The sequence below is a fragment of the Lissotriton vulgaris genome, chromosome 12, assembly GCF_964263255.1.
Source record: "Lissotriton vulgaris chromosome 12, aLisVul1.2, whole genome shotgun sequence".
Taxonomy (NCBI): Eukaryota; Metazoa; Chordata; class Amphibia; order Caudata; family Salamandridae; genus Lissotriton; species Lissotriton vulgaris.
In genome coordinates this window covers 409117740-409140899 of record NC_141700.1, presented here as the reverse complement: position 1 = coordinate 409140899, position 23160 = coordinate 409117740, and the positions used below count along the sequence as shown (strand labels likewise).

General features: G+C 44.9%; 1 protein-coding gene across 5 annotated transcripts in view; it reads right to left on the bottom strand.

The window, feature by feature from the left end:
* Positions 1-23160, bottom strand: part of CHD9 (chromodomain helicase DNA binding protein 9) — a 2197083-nt gene that overhangs the window by 778180 nt on the left and 1395743 nt on the right. For all 5 annotated transcript variants that reach the window (XM_086945174.1, XM_086945175.1, XM_086945176.1 and 2 more), the window contains 2 exons: positions 18906-19016; positions 16738-16934 (listed from right to left, as the gene is read on the bottom strand). In XM_086945174.1, coding sequence (XP_086801300.1) covers positions 16738-16934; positions 18906-19016 — 308 coding nt within the window. The remainder of the gene's footprint in view (positions 1-16737; positions 16935-18905; positions 19017-23160) is intronic.

Below are 23160 nucleotides of genomic sequence, written 5' to 3'. Positions count from 1 at the left end.
CAGAGTAAAAGATCAGAAAATTTTAATAAGGCAGGGGGAAGAGATACGTTTTAACAGCCTTCCTGAAAACCAAAAGATCCTCTAAAGATCGAATGTGCGCAGGAAGCGCATTCCATAGCTTGGAAGCCAACACAGTAAAAGAGCGACCACCTAATCTACTTTTTTTAAAGCGCGGAACAAGTGCCACATTTTGACCCGCAGAGCGAAGGCTACGAGATGGCGTATACGGGGTCAGAAGATGCTGGAGAATGGTAGGGGTGTCGGTTTTGAGGATTTTGTACGCGAAACACAGAGTCTTAAACTCTATGCGCCTGATTACTGGCAGCCAATGTAATTTACAAATTGTGCTGCGGGCTGAACAGAACCGTGGCAGGCCTACCAGAGCCCTGGCAGCCGCGTTCTGCACCCGTTGGAGTCGCTGGACCTCCGCCTGATTGGCACCCAAAAACAGTGAACTTGCATAATCAAGCCTAGATGCAATACTGGCTTGAATCACCAACTGGCGAGTGGGGGCATCAAAAAATTTGAGGATTGGCCTCAAACCACGCAGGATGCCAAAGCATGTAGATGCCACCTTCTTAGTATGGCACGAGAAGGTAAGTTTGGAGTCCAGCCACACGCCAAGATTTTTAAATTCGGAGACCGGTTTAGGAGGGGGTCCCAACTCGTTAGGCCACCAGCTCGCACCCCACAGATCTGGATGTTTCCCTAACACCATCACCTCGGTTTTGAGGGCGTTGAGCTGTAAACAGTTGGTGGTAAGCCAGCCAGCAACAGCCCTCAGACCATCCGCAAAGTTTGATGCCAATTGGTCAGAGTCCCCATTGAGAGCCACTGCCAGCTGGGTATCATCGGCGTAAGATACCATTGTGAGACCCCAACTCTTCGCAACCGCCGCTAATGGTTGGACGTATAAGTTGAAAAGAGTGGGGCTCAACGCCGACCCTTGCGGAACTCCTTGAGTAATGGCGTGAGGTTTTGATCTGAACGGTGGCACTACTACCTGAAATGATCGTTCCGAGAGAAATGATTGGAACCAATCCAGCGCCTTGCCAGATATGCCAGCCTCACCAAGCCTGCGGATAAGAATGGTATGGGATACAGTGTCGAAGGCGGCACTGAGGTCTAATAAGACCAGTGCCGCCGTTTGACCTGCATCTAGTACAGAGCGGAGATGTTCAACCATATATAGGAGTGCCGTCTCTGTACTATGGCCAGATCTAAAACCATTCTGTGTGGGATCCAGTAGGTGTGCAGAGGTCAGATGTTTCGTTAAGATGTTATTCACATGAAATTGTGAACATGAAACTACTAACTGACTGCCACTTTAAATTGGAAGTAATGACGTTAGTCCGTTATCACTCTCTCATCAGTTACGTTTATTTGAGACCAAACGAACCCACTGAGACCACAGCAAACCGGCATATGATCAAGAGTCATGGGACTCGAAACGCGTCATGCCTGTTATTTTCAGAATAAAGCACCTTTTCAAGCACTGTTGGTGTGGCCCATATTACGTTGCTGGAGGAGCGCGTTTTCTTTGGAATATATATATATATATATAAAGAATATATGTATTTAATCTAAACACATCCCTCTAGTTTCTTTATGAGGCTAGAGGCAAAAGTATATACAGTAAACTTCTTTAGCACACAGTAAATTAGCACAGTATACGTTTAGCCCTAGGGGCGTCACAAACCATATACTAAGAAAGTGGTATAAGAACCACAAGGGACATAGAGACCAGGCCTAGGGCCTGTACAACCGCTGGGGCAATCAGGAACCACCCAAGGTAGGGATGCGTGCAGTGTCTAAACACAGCCGCAATTTACCATTGACTTCTATGGAGAAAGTTGTGATTATAAATGTAAAGATTAGGAACACTTAGGAGTGGACTAGGAGGAAACCCCTTGAGTACTGGACAGTTCGAGAGTCAAGCCCCACGGAAGCACTGAAGTACTCATGCTACCTCACCCAGGGAAGCCGGGTGCATAGGTGTCTTTTCGTGTCAGGTTTCGTCATAGTTTCCTATGGAGAGCTGCGAAGAAGTGCTGCAGGCGTCCAGGCAAAAAGTGTCCGGATGGATCCAAGGGTGGATCAGAGATCTGAAGAACCTGAAAGCAGAGGGGACAGAGTCTGGGTCACTTGCCAGTGACCAGGGAGGCAGTAAGAAGATGCCCACTGATGTCGGGTGATTTCAGGAGCAGGAGGTGGAGCTTGACTCTTCAGCCACGAGGACCAGGAGGCGTCGACGACAACCAGGAGCTGGATTCGAGCTCTCCCACGTCGGATGTCGAGTGCTGCGGTGTCGGTATCCGATTGGACCCAACAAGCCCTGGCAACAGCAACCCACGCAGAATGCAAAGATTGGCTTTGGAGCAGACCAGCAAGGTCTGAGGGACTCACCCTTTGGAGGGGAGTCCGGGCACGTCTGGAGCAACCAGGGAAGCCCAAGAAACAAAAGAGTTACCTTTGAGGGGACACACCAGTCGACGGACAAGGGATCACCAAGGGGCCTCCAGCAGAAATGCTACAAGCGGGCCCACAGAACACTCGTGGAGTGTAGGCCAACAATCTTCGGTGCAGATGGTGCTCAGGGCTTGGACTACAAGTAGCCAAATGCACAACTTCGGGAAAGCTAGGGAAGTAGATGTACTTGCAAATGTGCACGGTGCTCAGGAGTTTCAGTCCCATGTCTCTTGTGATGGCCACAGGTCTCAGCTTCGCTGGGATCTCGTGTCGGCTCGGAGATGTCTGTAAGTCCGTGACCTGTGTCGCAAAACATTTGGATTCCGGCAGAAGCCTTGGAACTGCAGACCGGAAAGATGATTCTTTGGTGCCTGTTTTGAAGAAGGGAGTCACTCTTTGACCCCAAGGCAGATCCTTCCGTCTTCTAGTCGAAATAGAATGTCGAAGTTCCAGGATATATGTTGCAGAGTTTCACCCAGGGTCATCTAAAGTCCTAAGGACTGGGTTCCTATACTTATACTAAGTTTAGGGGTTGGACTAGCTCTAAGGTCCCACCTATGGGTAGACCTGGGGTGGGGGTGGTTACACCCCTTCCCTTTTGTCGAGTTTCGCGTCAGAGCAGGGGTTGAGTGTCCCTGCAACCAGTTTGAACTGGGGTATGCACAGGGACACCAAGTGTGCCCCCAGCACTGTCTGAAAAGCATTCACTGAAGGCAACCGGCCAGCCCCAATACACTAAAGCCTGTCTGGGGATGTGGTTACACCTCCCTGTGACAGGAAACCTATTGTCCAGGCTTCACCTGCCGGAGTTTCGTCCAGCAGCAGGAGGTCAGACTTGTGTCTGTAGCAGCAGCAGCATCCATTTTGTGATGCTGGGGCTCTTCTAAACTATTACCGGTCAGGTAAGTGTGTACATGTCTCTCTCTAGAAGGTTGACATTCTACCCTCTACCCCCGCTGCCAGGACTGGCGGGGGGGGGGGGGGGTAGGATTCCAAAGTGTTTGACACCAAACACAACACGTTTTGATGCAGCCATTCCAAAGTTATCATTTACAGTGAGTTTATAATGCACTTAAGAGTCTAGGGTATGGCTGTATCACAGAACTATAGCCTATATCTTAGCAAGAGGTGCAATGGCACCCAGGCTGCAGTAGCAGACCTGTGGTGCCATTTTGGAAGGCTTCCCAGGGGTGGCATAAGACATGCTTCAGTCCCTGGTAGGCCTCTGAGGTACCTATGCCCTTGGTACCTAATATACCATATACTAGGGACTCACAAGGGTAACCCAGTAAACAATCTGGAGTGTAAATATAGTACAAACAATCAATTTAGAGATGAAGCAGCTAGGCTGGGGTCCTGGTTAGCAGGGCCCCAGCCATACTAAAGTCGAAAAACAGTGAAACAGTGAAACACCAGCAAAAAGTGGGGGTAACCATAGTAAGCAGATCTTACTCTCCTACAAGGGTTCTACCCACTGCTGGAAGAAAACATGTGCCATCTCCAGGTGCAACTGCTATTTGTGATCCTTTGTGTGTCAGGGGCTGAGTTCCTCCACTCTGGCATTAAAAGATGCAGCCAGGTGGTTTACCACCTGAGAAATTCCTTGGGCTCTAGCCGCATCCAGAGGAGCAGAGTCTGCTGACACAGGGACAAGTCCCCAGCCCACTTGTTGCAGCAACACAAGGCACTGATGTTGTTCATGAGAACCTGCACCAGTCTTCCTCTGATGGTGGGGATGAAGCCCTTCAGCACCAAGTCAACCAACCTCAACTCCTACAACCTGAAGTAGAGTTGAGTCCCTGCCAGAGACCAGAGGCCCCTGATCTCCCCCTTTCCCAGATGGCCTCTCCAACCCAGTAGTAATGCATTTATAATCACTGTCAGCTCAGGGTGGTGTAAGAAAAGTGGTCTACCACAGACCCTATCATGGTCCAGTAGCCACAAATGAAGATCTTTTGCAATCTCCACCAAAATCTGGATAAAATCGGAACACGTTCACCTTTAGTTGTGCCCTCTGTTTTTGAGGTTCCACTGCAGAGCTTGAATGTGCCACTTGGTATGTTAGCAAGATGCAGGAAGTCAACAATCCCAGGTAACTAATAACCATCCCAATTGAGATGCAGGACCAATCATGAAACATCAGGATCATAGCCTGAACATCCTGACCTCTCCACACTGAGTGATAAAGGCAGGGAAGCATAGTGCATCCAAAACAGCTCTGATGAATGGGAGCATCTGGGAAGGAGTCAAGTGTGACTTCAGCATGTTGATAATGAGCCCCAACAATGTTGAGATGTTCGCCATTGTCTGGTTGTGGCTAAGGACTGCCTTGGGTGAGCCCACCTTCAACAGTCAGACACAAAAGGTAGAAAAGCACTGGCATTCTCGACCTCCAAAGGTGTGCTGCAACCACCATCACTTTCATGAATACCTGGGGGCTCTGAGGAGACTAAATGGAAGCACTGTATATTGCTGATGCTCCCGACTCACCATAAACTGCAGGTATCATCTACAGGCCTGTATGACAGGGAGGTGGAAATGAGCATCCAGCAAGTCCAAAATCACCCTCCAGTCTCCAGGGCAGACAGGACCTGGGCTAGTGTGAACATCTTGAATGTGTACTTTCGCAGAGAAGGGAGATGGCCAATATCCCAAACAGGACAAAGGCCTTAATCCTTCTTTGGCTCAAGGAGGTACCAGGAGTAACACCCAGTTCATACTTCTAAAGGCTGGAACATTCTCTGAGGCCCCTTCGGCAAAAATGTATGACACTTCCTGCTGCAGAACAGAGAGGTGATCTTCCGTCAGCCACACTGACAGGGGTAGAAGATGTTGCAGGTTTATAAATAAATGAGAGGACGTAGTCCCAGTGGACAATTTGAAGGACTCGCATGTCTGACTGATGGCTAGCCAATCCTGGAGGACATATCAGATCCTGCTGTGCCAGCAAGGGCGCACTAAAGCACTTTTGAGCTGATAGTTGACCCATTTGTCCTGGGCGTTGTCTCTGAGAACTATGAACTTAGTCACAGAAAGGTTGAATAACCTGCTGGGCTGGTGGAGGGTCCTGCCGTTACCAAACCGAAAACCTAACCCATAGCCAGGGAGAGAGCAAAATTGCTGGTGAAATGGTCTTGTGGGAGTGGAAATCTAAGAAATGTGCTGTGGCTGTGCTCTCAGTCTCAGGGCTGAATTCACTTTTCCGTCAAACAGCAAACCCCTTAAAGGCATCTGGACATCCACTGAGTACCCCACAGACCCATTTCAGACCTGGAGCTCAATCGCCACATTACTGCAAATTGTCAATTATGTCCAAGCCAGAGAGCATGACAAATTCTATATCATCAAGTCTGTCTTGAATAGCCTGTAGTAAAGGGTACCCGTTCAAAAGCTTTCTGGAACAGATGTACAAATTTATCCTATTGAATTCTAAGGTGCATGAAAGTAGCGGCATAAAAGGTTGCTGGCATTCACTGACCACAGGGCAAAGCTCATAGAGGAGAAAATCCGCTTCAAAACACCAAAGATCTGGCACTGCCAGGCAACCTCATACATTTTATATCGGATTGGTATGAGCAGATATTATCTTCACCCAAACACAGATGCACATTTACACAGTCTTTCCAAATCCTCTGTGCCTACTTGATTAATATTCTAAAACAAACAAAAAGGGAAGTAGTCAGTCAAGTCACTCAACATACAACATATCCATTCTAATTAAGTGTATGTGTACAACAAAGAAAAATGTGTAGAGAAATGAGAAAGTATCTCATGTGTGCACCACCAGAGGAGCTACTGGCAGGTTCTTACCAGCTTGCCCACGTTCTTGTCATCAATAGCTTTCTCATGCAGAAAAAAGTGTGTGTCCAGTGAAAGAAAGGTGTAGAGAAAAAAACAAAGTAAAGACCCCTTGAAAAACGAGACAAGAGAAGTCTCTAATAAAATTGAGCTAAACTCACACACATACTTGTAACTTTTTAATCCAAAACTGTGAGTTAGCCCAACATTAAAAACACAGCATGCTGTAAACCACTTCAAGGACGGCCAACATGTTTCATTGCCTGTTGTATTGTAGTGTAGTTCCTATATTCCCAATAGGCTCTGCGAATTGGAATAATATATTCAGCAGTGTAGACGTAGGACTGAGGTCGACTAGGTCTCTACTGACTATATTAGACTTAAGGTTTGCCAGCTAGCTCAGAGGTCACTAGAAACTTTCTCGAATAAACGAGGAGGAGGTGAACCTCCCTGGGTAGACAAGAAGGGGTTAGCTTCCGACAACCATATAACATGACAACTTTGCTCCCTCAGAATAAGAGTGTATCTCTAGAGTCGTGTGAAAACAATAGACAGCTATTTCACTCAGTCAGATGTGCGTACTTAGTTTCACCAGAGTGCAGAGAAAAGAGAGACGGGCGTTTTCAATAAAAGGTGTAATTTATTGAACAGTCTTCTTTCTCATGCAAGAGAAATGCATTTCCATAATTGCAATACTTAATATAAAGTAAAGTGTGTACAGTAAAAAGAGTATTATGAAATAATACTGTAAAAGCATTGATATGGTTTCTTAGCCATAAGATACTTTAAAATGGATAAAATATATACATACATATATGCATTGACTAACGCACTCAACTGGTGCTTCTAAATACGCCTACCCCGGTGTACCTGACCTAAGCCTAATACGTGGGAAGGAGTAAGTAAGTAGCAGGTTAAGTTGGTTTTGCCAAGAATCTGACTCAAGAATTCTCTTTAAGGATTTAGTCAGCTCCGTACCTGGGTAATAGAATGCAGGAGGTCTGGTATCTCTCTTTCAGGACTCGATATCCCAGCAGCCCACAAAGGCGGCTGAGAATACCGGAGCTGGATTTCTCGGCAGGAGAAAAGACAGCGTCTCTCTCAGTGTGTCAAAGAGGAGGGGCAGCGTCCGTGGGCTCTTGCATCAGCTGGGCTCTCGGGCAAGTAGATAGCTGCTCGGCTCCAAAACCACCACCGTGTGTTTGCTTAAGGCAACGTTGGTATATTTATACCTGAAAGGTGCCGAGTTTGACGTAAGGTTTGGACATAAGACGTCAATAAAGATGTCACTAAGAACTGACTGTTCCTTTAGTGCTCGCAGGAGTTTAATGACAAATCAAAACAAAAGCAAATGGGGATTTCCCAGGTTGCTAGAGGTTTGGTGTGTCGAAAGAACTCGTTGTGCTTTCTAGGAATCCAAGGAAGTAGCTTCTGCCGTGCTTTGGACTGCAAGGGCTATTTACTAAAATATGGATCTGATTCTTATGCCATTATAGGGATATTATTGATTATAGCCATACAAGGGCATAAAATAGCAATATTGATTTAGGTTCCAAGATAAAAACACAATAATATATTGGCGGCAAATTCGTCAGGGCAACCGAGGTCAGCAATAACCTTCCTGGACATCTAGTATTAAATCAAGAATGACTAGTGAGAGCCATGGGCTCACATAACAGCTCCCACTTAGTCCTAAGGGTGTATATCGTTTATACTTTTGATCCCTTTTAACAGCACGTTCGTTGCTTATAGGTTCATCGCTCTCCAGAAATCTTCAATCAATCAGGTTTGTAGAGCGCGATACTCACCCGTGAAGGTCTCAAGATGCTGGGCCGGGGGTGAGCAGGTCTTGGTCAGTCAAAGAGCCAGGTCTTGAGGTCCTTCCTGAACGTGTGAAGCGTTTGGGAGCGTCTGATGTTGACCGGGTGCTCGTTTCAGGTTTTGGCTGCGATGAAGGAGAAAGCTCTCCCGCCGGTTTTGTTTCCGCACATGTGGGGGACATTTGCCAGGGCGAGGTCGGCGGAGTGGAGGTTCCTCTTCTGTACGTGGAAACTTACACAGTTGTTGAGGTATTTGGATCTCATTTTGTTTAGGAATTTGTAGGCATGGGTGAGGAGCTTGAAAGTGACCCTCTTCTGGACAGGGAGCCAGTGGAGACTTCGTAGATGTTGGGTCATATGCTCGTGGCGCGGTGTCCCTAGGACAAGCCAGGATGCAGCGTTATGGATGGTTTGGAGTTTGTGCAGAAGAGTTTTGTTGATTCCGGCATAGAGGGCGTTTCCATACTCTATTCTGCTGGTCATTAGTGTGTGGGAGACGGTCTTCCTGCAGTCGGGGGGATCCATTTGAAGGTCTTACAGAGGATGCGGAAGCAGTTGAAACTGGTGAACGCGACGACGCTGATCTGGCGGTTCATGGAAAGGGAGGAGTCTAGGATTATACTGAGGTTCCGTGAACGTCGGGGTGGGTGGGCTCCCGAGGGCGGGGGCCACCAGGTGCTGTCCCAGGCTGAGGTGCAGAGTCAGAGGATGAGGACCTCGTTCTTCTCAGAGTCGAGCTTTCGGCAGCTATCCTTCATCCAGGCTGCTACGTTTCTCATTCCTTCCTGGAAGCAGAGTCTGGTGTATCTGGGTTCTTGGTGAGGGAGCGGAGGAGCTGGGTGTCATCGGCATAGGATACGATGCTAAGCCTGTGCTGTCTGCCGATGGCGGCAAAGTTGGCCATGTAGATGTTGAAGAGTGTCAGGCTTAGTAATGATCCTTGAGGTACTCCGCAGATGATGTCAGTGGGGTCGGAGAGGAAGGGGGTGGGATCTGATCCTCTGGGTTCTGCCGGAGAGGAAGGATTGGATCCAGTTGAGGGCGGCTCCCTGTATTCCTGCGTTGTGGAGTCTGGCGGCTAGCGTGCGATGTGAGACGGAGTTGAAGGCTGCGGGGGAGGTCTAGGAGGATGAGGGCTGAGGGTGTGTCCCTGGTCTAGCAGCATGCCTTCACGCGGTAACTCAATTTGGCGTATTGTTCACAAGTGGTTTCCTTGTATTTCAACAGGCATGAGTGACTTGACTGACTACTTCCCTTTTTGTTTGTGTTTTAGAATATTAATCAAGTAGGCACAGAGGATTTGGTCAGACTGTGTAAGTGTGCATCTGAGTTTGGGTGAACATAAGAATATCCGCACATAGAATCCTATATAAAATTTATGAGGGTGTCTGGCAGTGCCAGATCTTTGGTGTTATGAATATATGATGATTGGAGGGTGATCTGGCACGTATTTCCCTCTTCAACTCCTTGTTGAAAGCAGAGAAAATCAGCTTCCCAAATATCACTATACTTTTAGATTCAAAATGTGAAGTGGAAGAAAAATTGTTGGGATATATTTTGCTAGTGTATGCCTGTACCACTAAGCTCCCTGGTGCTGAATTCTGTGTAAGACAGGCTGGGTCACCTGGTGTGGGAAGATGGCCACAAGCAACTGCCTTTTATCCAGTAGACCTGAACATGGTTTCAACTACATGTCCAAAAGGGCATCCATGAGGGCCTCATTCAATGGTAACAGGGGCTCAAGTAGGGACCTAACCTGGTTCAAGTATCTCAGTAACACATTAGTCTTCACATCCATAGTGGGTAGCTGCAAGTCTAGAACTTCCACCAACCTTCACTTGACAACTGTGAAGGAGGTACATCACTCATGATGGGACCAGAGGGAGACACAAGGCCAGTGTCCGGAGAAGTACTCTCACCACAGGCATCTTGAAGTTCCTCCCACAGTTTTCTTTATCAAATTGGGGAACACGTGTTCCCTTCACTGCAATTGTCAGTCTGAAAAGATTGTGTAAAGCTTGGGTGCTACAGCAGAGTAACGGAATCTGAAGGATTGCCAATTGGCTGCGTGCTGGGTAGAGCCACGTGCAATATAGGTGAAGGTGGATTCTGCTCCGAATTAAATAGCACCATTTGGGCTGCACATACTCCTCAGGCTTTCCTGCCTATGCAAAGGCAATCGGCACAGGAATAGCGCACAAACCGAAGCTCGCCGAACCCAATACAGGTTCAAGAGGCACAGGTGGCATAAAGTGGACCTTCTGGGAAAGACCAGATTGGAGGCCTGTGTGGATCCTTGGGACCCGAAGGCATACCAGGGGGAGCATTTAAAGTACTGAAAATGAGCATCATGAACTCTCTGAATTCCTCTACTTGCTGCAATGCCACTGACAGACCCGGGAATTTTAGATGAGCAGAGATTGGACTTGGAATCAGCTCTGATCAAGATCAGAAGCAAGACCAGGAGGCACGTTGACACCTTTGTGCCCTCTCTTTAGTCTGAGAGTGGCAGGAAGCAGCAGAGTCCCAATTTGACTTCTTATACTTTTTCTTGGAATTACCTGAAGACTTCAACAGTGAATGATTTGAGACGGGTACAACTTCGGCAGCAGGAACAAGACCTTCCTTTCAACTTTGACCGGTCTCATCATGGAGTCTTCTTTTGTTGACGAAGTAAAGTTGGTGTGCACACTAAAGTGGGATTTTGACCATTCAGCGCCGCAGGCGATTTATTCAACTTGCGCTGATTCGTCTATTTAACCAACTATCCACTGGTAGGTGTTCACCTGGTGGCAATGTGGTGCGGTATACTGTTAAGTTACAGTGTGGTTCTCTTGTCCTGATGATTTTGATGAAACTTTCCAGGGAATGAAAGATGCTGGCCATTCATTACACTGAGGAGCGAGCATGTAACTTGTTTTTAACCAGGTGTCAAAAAGCTGTCTACAATTAAGACATATTTTTAACTTTTTTGTATTGGTCAAACAGAGCTAGAGTGAGGTATGAACTCTTACATTTGGGCCTTGCACAAGTAGCTGCAGGGTTTCAAGTAGAAGACGTTACTATCAGTGTTCGCCACACTACACTTTGTTCACCTACCAGATGAGATCTAGTGGGTTGGATACTTTCCTGCGAGCAAATGAAAGTGCCAATTGTAAGTTAAGCCAGCTGGTAGCACAATCCAACCGACCCTCGGTGGTTACTTAGATGAGGTACTTCCTATTTTTATACTATAATTTTTTCTTATGGACACAACAACTAGGTTTACAAAAGTGGTAAAAACCCCCAGACTGAAGACCTAAAGTATATGGGCGAGTTCCCTTATAATGCAGCTTTACTAAGGGGCCACAGAACGGGTGGAGAATTTAAGACTGTAGGAAAAAGGGGAATTTTCTTTGTCAGAAGTAAAGTTTGGCCTCATGGTCCCTTACAATGTTCCCTCTAATGTTTTATTCTATGTGTGGCAATAAAGGTGCTCCGTGTACTGCAGCTAAAACTGCATGAACTGAAGACAAGCAACAATTTAATATTAATATGCAAGCATGTGCGATGTGCAGACTACCGAAATCAGTGGAATTGTAAGGGCGGCTTGGGCCCTAAAGCAAACCAGAAAAAAGGACTACTCCTCACCTCTGGATTGGTTGTTAAAGACCATCTCTGGGGCACAGTGGGCTCCTTGAACCCCTGGGCATTGGTGTCACTGCATCCACCTATAATTCCTCCTCTTTTGCTATCTCCATGCTACTCTTATCTCCTCCTTACGCCTTTTCTTATCCCTGTCCACTTCCATGCGATCTCCTCGCTTGTTCCTGCCTCCTTCCTCCATTACTTTTTTCTTCTCTCCTTGCTCCTCCTTAAACTCCCAACTTTTTTTCTTTATTTTCGTTCCATTTCTCCATAATGCCTCTCTCCTCAATCCATGTCCTACTCTTTTACCTCACACCATGTGCTTCTAATCTCCTCGTTCTCACATTCCCCCCTTACTCTATCAACTCTATATCTTAACTATACTTTTCTAACTCATCACGTTCCTCTCCTTGTCTCTGACCTCTTTATTTGTCATTAGTCTACCTAACCTCTTTTTGTTGCTTTATCATCCTTTCCTTCCTTGCCTCCCTTTTTCCGATCCTTTCTATACTCCACTCTCCTTTCTTTCTTTTCCTCTCCATTTTCTTTGCCTTCTTCCTTTTTCTCACTTCCACAGCATCCTCACCAAACATGCCTACTTTTCTTTCAACATCAAATCTCCTGTCTCCCTCAAAGTCCAAAATTGTTGTTCCTCTGCATCTTTCTATTATTTCTGTCCTTTCTACTTTTCTTTCTTTCTAATCTCTTCTCATTTTCTCTACTCTCCTATCATTCTTTCCAATATTTCTATCCTATCCCTTTGTTGATTTTTTTAATTCAGCCTCTCTTCTGCCTTAATACTCTACTTCATACCCCAGGCTCATCCCTTCATTCTTCCCCTCATTTACATCTCTTCCCCATAGCTTCCCTCTTCTGCTCAACCTCACTGTATCCATCTTTACTCCATTTCACCCTTCTATTTTTCTTCATTCATTCTGTCTTTTTGCCTCATCTATCTCGGCCTTCCACCCAGCCTCGTTCTCTTTTCTACCTCACGAGAAGCTCCTGCACGACCCAAAGAATGAATGTTTGGCCTCTGCTCCTCTATAGCCTCTGTTCTAAGTTTTACCAGTGCCTGCCTGAGATCAGTTTCACTCTGTACAAAGACTCTTTTCCAACCCCTCCCAGAGGAAAAGGCTAGACAGAGCTTAACACAAGGAGATACTTCACGAATACTCTTAGAAAAGTCAGGGCAAAATTGGTTCTGTGTTGCTTGTGTTCTGGTTCAGGGAGGTCCTGGCCATGTAGTTTGGGCTAGACTGTTCCTACTGGAGTAGGGTAAAGACTGATTTGCATATGGTTGTGTCCAAACTGAGTTGGCATGGTGGGCAAAGAACAACTATTTGGAATTCTACCCCAGAGTTTGCCATTGGTTGTACCTACTACAACCATTCCTCCCATCAACTTTAGTGTATTTGATTTAACACACTAAGTGGCCAAGGGTGTCCCCAGACGTGGGCCTCTTGCCCTCTGTTCACTGGATCCGCAATACACCAGAGTTAAGAGCTCCAACCAGGGCAAAACAAGTCTTGGGTTGCTCGTGTTCTGGTTCAGGGAGGGCCTGGTCTGGAAGGTGGGCTGGACTGTTCCCATTAGAGAAGCAGCAAGACTGATTTACATATGAATGGGTCGAAACTGAGGTCGCCTGGTGCGCAAAAGAACACTGGGTTGGAACACTACTTGGGGTGATTGCAATTGGTGAGGCTTATTGCAAGCCTTCCTCCCATTACCTTTTGAGGCTCTGATGTTGAACTGCAGCCAGTGGAGAGAAGATTGGCGTCTCTCACGTCTGGGTCTTGGCGTCTTTGCACTGGCTCAAGCACATATAGCCACGCCCCTGTCTAAAATGAGGTTAACATCACAGATGGCACGGTCTATCTTCTCTGCCCCACTTGTCTAACCTCCTCTTGAAGCCTCACAAGGTAAAGGGACAGACCGACTTGGCCAGGTGCCACTGCCTGTGCTACCACAAAGAGGCCTGCAAACACACCCCACCACTTGTGAATGCTATAGAACAGGTACAGTGATGTGGTTCTTTGGTCCTCTTGTAATTATATAGTGCTTGAAACTCTGGACAAAGCTGTGATGTATTCTGATTTCTTCATTCTGGGCACCCCTTTGGACTGCATGGTTGAAAGGGATGTTGGATATAGTGTGGCCTATATGCGATATGCTGGGTGAGAGGCATGACATTCAAGGACATGATCCAAATATGCTTCTGTGAACATCACTGCAGATAAAATTGAGGTGCTGCAGAGAGTTAAAATTGACCTATCATTTTGATAAAAACACTAATGTGCAGTTAAGTGAATTGGCACAGCTACATTTTGAGTCACCTCTGAAATGTTAAGTGTTTGTAAATTTTATGATTTAGCACTCTTTAAGAAGCACAACTAAATAATAGCTGATGGATCAAGTTTAGACCTTCTTTATAATCCAGAACACGTCTACAGCAATTTGGCATGCTCAATGTCAGGAGTAAACTCTTCTTTGCTCATGCTTCATGGGCTTTTTCTCTTTGGCATCTTTATTGCCTTCTGATTTTACACCGTACATCAACATTTTCTATGCATTTGTCATTTGGTAACTACAAATGTGCTCGCAGTAAGAACATAAACCGTCCTCATGACATTGACAAGTACCTGTTTAGAGAATCAGATCCAGGTTTATTAACACTTTGGGCTGAGTTTGCATCACAAAAGGGACACAAACTCAGCCCACAGTGTTGTGGTGGGATTTACTTTCCAACACAAATAGTGATTTGGGCAGGAAAGTTGCCCACAGTAACACAAAGTAGCACTATGCCATAAACTGCGCTACTTTGTATAAAGGGTCTTACCGTAGGTGGTACATGGGTACTCCCATGCAACCACCCTTGATATTAAAGGCAAATCCCTATCTAGTAGCATTTATAGACAGGGATGTGAGCCAAAGAATTAGGTCTCCTCAAGACAGGGTTAACAATGGAGCATCTTTTAAAATCCTCTATATTTTTCAAACTTTTAAAGTGTGTTGCACTGTATAGCACAAATACAGTGGGACATGTTGTAAGGATATTTTGTGTCCTGGAAGGATTCCCTTCCAGTACAAAACCTATTCTTTACAAAATGCTCATACCCTTGTACTAAGGTCAGGGTTACTGAAATTATAAGATTGACAGCTGTGGCCTAACTATCCACACTGCTGCAAAGTGGAAGACCCTTCACAACGGTTGACAGGTCAATTTGTGTTGCTATTTGTTGAAATTGAGTGTTAAATTGGTACTAATGAGGTGAGATTTGCCCAAACAGTGTTAGCATTTTGTGAAAATAGCAAATAAATATTCTCACAAAATGTACTGCGTTACGGTGCATAACTTGCCATTTCTTGCTGCATAATTCAAAGCTGGAGCACAATTTGGTTATCTCCTGTCACATAATTCCAGTGGCCCTAACTATGATGCAAGGTAGAGGTGGGCCAGCCAACAAATTAACAGGTACAGCTGAGCCAAGTGATGGTTCTAGCTCTTAAAAACCTATACACAAGCGGAGCCTTGAAAGTATGCAGCATGTCAATCATATAGCACAGATCATATTAGAATATAGTAGGATGCCTTCAAAATTAAAAAAATTCTAATGCTGAACCACCTCACTTTGCTACATCAGATTATGTGCGAAGTACTTATTAAAAGTGAGAGTTTAACATGAACAGACAAACGTTCCTGCCACCCCCCCCCCCTCTGATGATAATGCTATTAATGAACTAAAAGGCAAATCAAGAGTCACTTGTACCAGATATGTGGCCTAGTTTATAATTATAGATTGAACAACTTTACAGGCTATTAAATCAAACACAAGAGTTGTCTTGTACAGTCTGAGTTCATGTATTTGATGGCGCCCTCATATGTGATGATGAACAAAAAGGAGGATTGGTTAAAACATATTTGCCCATTCTTTAAGGTGAAAGTTTTTTTTTTTTTTGCAGTTTTGTATAGCAAACTCGACCATAAAGTATTGAAGTGCCTTAACTGAGCATAGAGACGGAAAACTGTTTATCCAGTTCCAAAGACAGAAGCACTGGCCATAATGCCACATCCTCACACTCTCATTGAGGTGTGAAACACAATCACATGTAATTTATTTAATACTACCCTGCTACAGGCCTCTTTAAAAAAATCTGTTCTTATATCAAAAAAGCAGCCCCTTTGTCATATAATTGATTTACTGGACCTCATGCCACCAAAAGGGATATTTTCAAACTTCCCTTGTGCTATGTATTTTGGTCCAGGGAGCGGCAAGCACACTCTCAGAGTGTGTCCAGGCACTGTTAGAAGCAAGGCTGTGCATGCACACCCACACAGTCTACAGGGAACAGAGGTCTCATATGGCCTTGAGATTAATATGGGTGCAATGATCACAAGCCCTTGAGTCGTGTTCCGAACCCAGCTACAGATAAGATGAGCATACCTTGTGAGGGTCAATCACATACATCTGTTTCTGACAGTCCCCACATGGGTTAAACCCAGTAGTTTTAGGGGATGACGTTTTCCCTTGCACACTGGTAATTTGTGATAAAATCTATAGTCAGAAAGACCAAGGAGAATCTCCAGATCTGCAACTCAAGGCACCGAAAGAAAGGAACTGATGTGAGACAGCATGGGTGGCGCTTATATGCAGTACGGCCTTCCATTTCCAGAGCAGAACTCCACTGGCGCAGTTGACACCACCTACCGCCACACAGAAGTAATGCTCGAAAAGTTTCCAGATCCAGTATGACGCCTGGAGACTATTCAGGTGAGGAATCTGCAGTTAGAAGGATCCATCAGAAATTAAGTGTGGGATAAAAAGTTGAACAGAGTACTTAATGGACGGAAAAAAGAATGTACAGTAATGGAGTAACAAACTTAGTATCACAACAAAACTTGATCTTTAATAAAAAGTATTTGTATTTTACTGTGCTTAAGTTAGCAAGAGTTAATTTTAAACTTTCAATCATTAAATCAATACTTTGAGATGAACTGTGTAGAATAACATAAAAGATATACCCATAAACAAGCAGATTTTTTTCCACTCTAAAACATTCCGTCCTTCCATAGCCATTGGATCGATCACAGGGTCTTCGAAGCTTTGGCTTATCTTCCCCTTCACTCTCTGCTTCAGATAACTCAGCCAGTTCATCTTTTGTGGCACTGAAGGGCCTGGTTTGCTTTCGCACTCTTGGTGTGTCAATTACCAAGCTGTTCTGCAAAGTTTGAGAGGTATGTTAGACAACTGAACACAATTTGTCATCATGTTCTAACACAGGATACTATAAAGATTTAGATTCCCTGTGCATTTTAATGAAGGAATATTATGAACAAGCATTTGCAATGCAATAAGTCTTGCATTTGCGTGAGTTTAAGCTATTGGCATTGTAAATGACAATGCCTTTTATTTATCTGTTTTGATAAAAGGCAGCCATTTGCAATGCCATTAACTCAAACTCTTGTAAATGCGAGACCTGTTTCACTTCCAACGAAACGGCCGCCATTGTCCTGGGCAGCTTGGAAAGGGAAAGCACGCTTGGCGCGCTGAATGTTGCAGGAAAGCAGGTCACGCCTGCAGTAGGAGAAGCTCATTAACAAACAGTGCTTACAGACTAATTAAGACGTACCGTGTAACAGAAGTAAAAGGGCAAGTCCTCATGGGGAGTTACTAATGAAGACAAGGCGGTACTAAGGAGGAACAAGCATAATAACAAATCAGAAGTCCGCATTTACGAAGGACAATTACACACGCCAATGAAAAATATGGGTGAGGGGTGTGGGCGGAGCTTCAAGTCCATTCTCGAATACAGCATGCCTCGCAGGCTCGACCTAAAACGCAAGGGAATGTTTAAGAATTGTATGTGGTTTAAATCAAATTAGGAATATCAGCATTTGTTATGGTCTGTTAAAATTATATTAATATGGACTGGAACAGGGCGTTGTCCTTTACTGAGATCATAAAAGGTATATGATATTTTGTGTCAAAGGGCAGATGTTATGATGTTTTCACCAAGAAGTGTGTGTTCCGTTTGACAAATAGTTAAAAATCATGGTGGTTTTGATGAAAAATAGTGAACGCTCTCTTTCCAAACCAAACCCAGTGGCTTAAAGTCACAAACATGGTAGAGGTCCGTGAAAAAAACATCTCTTAAGTACAAATGAAGTCAAAGACATGGAAATAATATGAATTATTTAATCTTACTGTATGGGAAACTATACAAAAACTATTTTGAATGAAGGTTTTCAAGTAGTATGACTCTAAAAGAGATATCTAAATTCTACAACAGCAAGCAAATATCCAGTAGGTATTTGAGGATTGGAAGAATGACAATTCAACTCCATATTTATGTGTAGTATAACATTACAAAAAGCAAATCTATAGGCCAAATCCCTATCAGATTTAGAGGCTAACCTCAGACCATACACATGCATTCTAGCATACTCACTGGATGGAAGTTTAAACAATGTAGAAATTCTGAAATTATGACATGGATCCAGTTATTATTGCAATATGTAGGGCTTTATTTACTTGAAGCACCCATGTTATGCACTATCTTTAATGCATATTCATAAAATGATAAAACTAACATTTTCTTTTAAAAATATTTTCTATAGAATCAGAATTATCAGATGGATTGGTTTAAAAATAATCTGCAGTCTGGGCTATACACAATTTGCATTAAGATCAATTTCAGTGGTAAAAATGTACAGTACTCAGTCTTTTTAAAGCATGATACACCAAACTCATCATGATCCACCAACTACCATGTTTTAACTTGCACTCCCACATACATTGTTGAGAAATTGCTTAGTATGTCCTGCACACAAAAGAACAATATGATAAAATGCCTGAAATCGTGTAGAGAGATTAACAAAAATAGGAACAAAGCAACAGAAATATTGCTGTAAGTCGTAGGTTCAAAAGGGCTGTTCAAGAAGCTTTACTAACTCATCTAAGAAGCTACCTTTGGCACAAGTCAAGATTTGAGAAGGACACCAATGCTTATTATGAACATATTTTGAATTAAGAATGAGATTTAGTCTCATCACTCCATACATGCAAAACAACACTCTCCAAACAATGCCCCAAATACCATTCACAAGAAAATCTACCACTCGGCAATTCCAGCCAGCAATAGCATAGACGACATGTAGAATGTTGTTTTTAGCTTGTGGAATACACTTACCCTGCCATGAATAGCATCAAAATCAATTTCTGCTTTCTTAGCCCATTTCTGCCAGAAGTTGGGATCATCTAAAGAAATATCTGTTCGATTTCCGGAAGCAACAAAACTAGCCTGCAGAAAATATTTAAAGTAAAATTACCATAAAAATCACCAGTAAACACACATAAAATATTAAAGTAACATAATTATGCACTATTTACTTAAAGTTACAGTACATGTCTCCTAGAGGATCTGGAAGGTAAAACAACAACAAAATAAAAATGTTTAACTACTTCTATAGACCATCCACACACACAGTTAATCTAGAATGCAATGTATATTAGAAATGCATTACCTTACTAGACTCTCTGTCTAGGGGAAGGTTAGTCTCATCCTCTTTCGTTGGTGAGTTGGGGAGTCATGTAGGAAAGTACCTCTTGTGGATTGGACAGGGTTAGCACATTCTTTTTGTAGGGAAGATGATGTAGTTTCGACTGGAAGTGCACATGGTCCCTGCCAACTAGGTCCCCTGGGCTAGATCTCGTTCCCTAAAACTGTATCTTTTGGTGTCCACAATTGGGAACAGTTTAGCTCTCATATAAGCCCCTCGAAAAATGTAACCCTGGTACCAAGGGCCTTGTGGTTAAAGGAGGTCCCTAAGGGCTGCATCATGAATTGTGCCATCCTAAGGGACCCTTCACCAAGCACAAGGTGCAGACAAAACTGAAGAATCTAAATGGCACACATACATATTGGCCATGATCATAGCCACTGCAAGAGATCTAGGTAAGACACCCCTCTAGCAAGCCATAGCCCTAAGGTAGGGTGCACTATATATCCTGTAAGGGTATATCTGCATGAGCAGATCTGCACCTGCAATATCCTTCAGATTCCTGGATATAGTAAGTGACCAGCAAGCCATTGTAAGTACAACACTAGCCATTACGAGTTTCCCAGCTCCATGATGGCTTCACTGAAATATGGGATGTTTTGTACCAAACATCTCAGAATAATAAACCTGCACTGATTCCAGCGATCGATTTATTAAAAAGTGCACAAAGAGGACCCCTTAAAGGGGTCCCCTGAAACCTACCAATGATTAGTGATGTCACCAAATGGCCTGAGACAGCCTGCTACCACCAGACAGTGTTCTGACCGTATGAGGATAGTGACAAAAACGCAAATCTGTGGGTCTAAAAAATGTATTCCACATTTGAGACCAAAGAATAGCCCCAAACAGGAGATAAAACCAAATGAAAAGTGTCATTCAAAGAAGTGGATTTACATCAGTCACCAAGGTGATATTTCTCATCATGTGGGAAACTCTTCTGCGCCTCCTTGTTGTTATATAGGAGGAGCTCACAGATAATTGAAATGAATCTGTGAATACAGCATAGTGTAATGACGTGACTGTGCAGTGTGGTGACAAGTGATTAAAATTGATTACCAAAAGAAAAAATATGTTTATTATTTATCCTTTGGTGTGAAAAGATAAAAAAGTGCATTGGCGCCCTCAATAGATGTATGAGCGCACTGGTATAGCGGTCGACATGTTTCAGCCAATTACAATAAGGCTTTCTTCAGGACCATATTCAAACTACTGCATATCTGAATGTGAAAAGGTGAATTTAGATAATAACATAAAATCTTATTAGAATGATACAACCATATACCTGTACACATTAGTGTTGTAGCAACTAGGCATAGGTTTCGCACGGTGACTCAGGTTCCAGACCGGGTTAGCGACAGAATAGAGTGTTGCCTCACGCCCTGAGCTGTTGCCAGGAGCGGTGAGTACCCTCCCGACATGCAACGTGAGTGCGAAGCCTATGCCATTTAGTTTTATCTCCTGTTTGGTGCTATTCTTTGGTCTCAACTGTGGAATACATTTTTTTAGACCCACAGATTTGCGTTTTTTGTCATATATAGGTAGGGGATTTATCCGTGCAGGTCTCTCAACATCCCTTGGACCCTATCTCTATCTGATATTGTATTACTTATGAGGATAGTGCCTGCGGACTCGAAGGCCAAGAACAATGACTTTCCTAGGTTGTGGTGCTCACATCTGCCACCAGTCAGGAAGAGCCATCAGTGACAGACAGCTTCTAATGCCTTACCGTCTTTGTAATGCGATCCAAGCCTCTCCTGTTAGAAGGAGCAGCTCCCCCTTCCTGTCTTCACTCCCTTTTTTGCAGGATAGGTGGGAACATTTTGAAAACATAGCAGGTGTGCCCCTCTCTACCCTCTCCACCCCTCGGGTGCTGGAAGCGAGGTGATGTTCACCTTTTAGTGCCCACCATCTTGAAGATGGCAGGACTCATCTAATCACGATTAGGACCATGTCCCCCTCCAACATGAGGTGTGCAGAATAATGAGTATAGATACCCCGAGTGAGGGGCCTATTGGCCACTACCTGTCACTCCCTTGTAACAGCCAAAACGATATATCTGTAAGAGACATAGATTAGTTATAGTTGCCTTACCTTAGAATTACTCCCAGGCGTCAGACTGGATCTAGAGAATTTTTCCTCAGCAGTACCCCTGCGCGTCAAAAAGTGGTGTCGGTTGGCTCCGTGTTGGTCGATGGAGTCGTAGTCGCAGGGATGATGTCATAGTAGCTACTTAGATGACGCCCTCGCTCGCTGACGTCAGTTCTTTTATACAACATTCCATTCCAGAAGCGCAAAAACATGCACGGCTCTGACCACTGTTGCACAAAACTAGAGCCCTGAAAGGGATTCCCTGACCCTAGAAGTCAGTTCGCAGAACGGGGAGGATTGATGGGGCAGTAAGGAACCTATAACTAACCTTTGTCTCTTACAGATATATTGTTACCGAAAGTAAGTAACTTGTTTGTAGGAGAGTAGGGTCTGCAATCCTATGATCACCCCAGATTTTTGCTTTTTGCTTCACTGGTTTACGACTTCTCTGGCTGTGGGCCTGCTAATCAGACCCACAGCCTTGCTGTTCTCTCACTAAATTGACGCGTGTACCTTAGGTGCATTTACCAATTGGTACTGGGCCACCTCATCAGACCCTGTAACTCAGGGCATAGGTGTACCCAGGGCCTACCAGGGGCTGCAGCATGTATTATGCCACCCCTGGCTGGCCATCTAAATCTGACACAACTGGCTGCACGACAGCTGGGGCAAGGTGGTGTAACCACCCTTTGCTTTAGGTATAGTATACCTATATCTAACCCTAAAATGGACACCCGTATTCCTATCAGTCACTCCTATGGCAGGCCTTGACAATCCTGAAGGCAGAGTGCGTGGAATCGTGTGAGATGGTGCTCTGGCATGAGCTGAGCCCGTTTGCAGCTTGCGGAACCAAGTCCTAATAGCTGTTCCATGATAACGCGTACCATATACTCTTAAGTGCATTATAATCCTCGCGGTTATATGCTAACTCTGGTATCGCTTTATCAAAACATGTCGAGTAAGGTGTCATACGAATTGGAATACTAACCCCTCGCCAATTCTGGCGACGGGGTTAGCATTCCACCCTTCTAGAGGGACACGACATGTATGTAACTGTGAACCCCGGTTAAAGTTAACTCAAGCCTCAGCATCACAAAATGGATGCTGCCACCACAGACACAAGTCTGACCTCCTGCTGCTGGGAGTCCTTCCAGCGAGGGAGGCTTGCACAAAGGGTTTCCTGTCAGGGGCGGTGCTAGCACCATCCCAGACAGGGTTTTGTGTATCCTGGGTAGGCAGGGCATTAGAGGAAGGTGACTGCAAGTGGCACCCCGGTGCTCACTATGCATAGGCCGGCTAGAACCAGTTCCAGGGGCACATCAGCCCCTGACCTGGGGAAAGTCCGTCAAGGGAGAGGGGTGTAACCACCCCCCTTCCTGGTGCCACCCATGGGCAGGACCTAGTCGTGTGCCAGCCCCTTTTCCTAGTATAAAGATAGGAACGGGCCCCCTTCCAAATTAGATCATCTTTGAATCCTGAAACTACTTTCCACAAAAGGAACTCTCGACTCTTCTCAAGATTTCTCCCTTGTGACTAAGGAGTAGTCACCCTTGACCCGCAGGCACCATCTAAGAACACTGCGGTTTGCTGCACGTCCTTCCTCCGGAATCCGACCGACCAGCACGACGAGACCCGGCTTCCCTGGCACCTCTGACCTCTACCTACATCGTCAGCTCAGCTGAGATCCGTGGGTGTGACGAGACCTCGAGGGACCATCTTCAGAACTGCACGACGCTTATCCAGCACGACCGCCGAGGGATCCTCGAGTGAGTGCTTTGGGGTTCGAGAAGCCCTGAC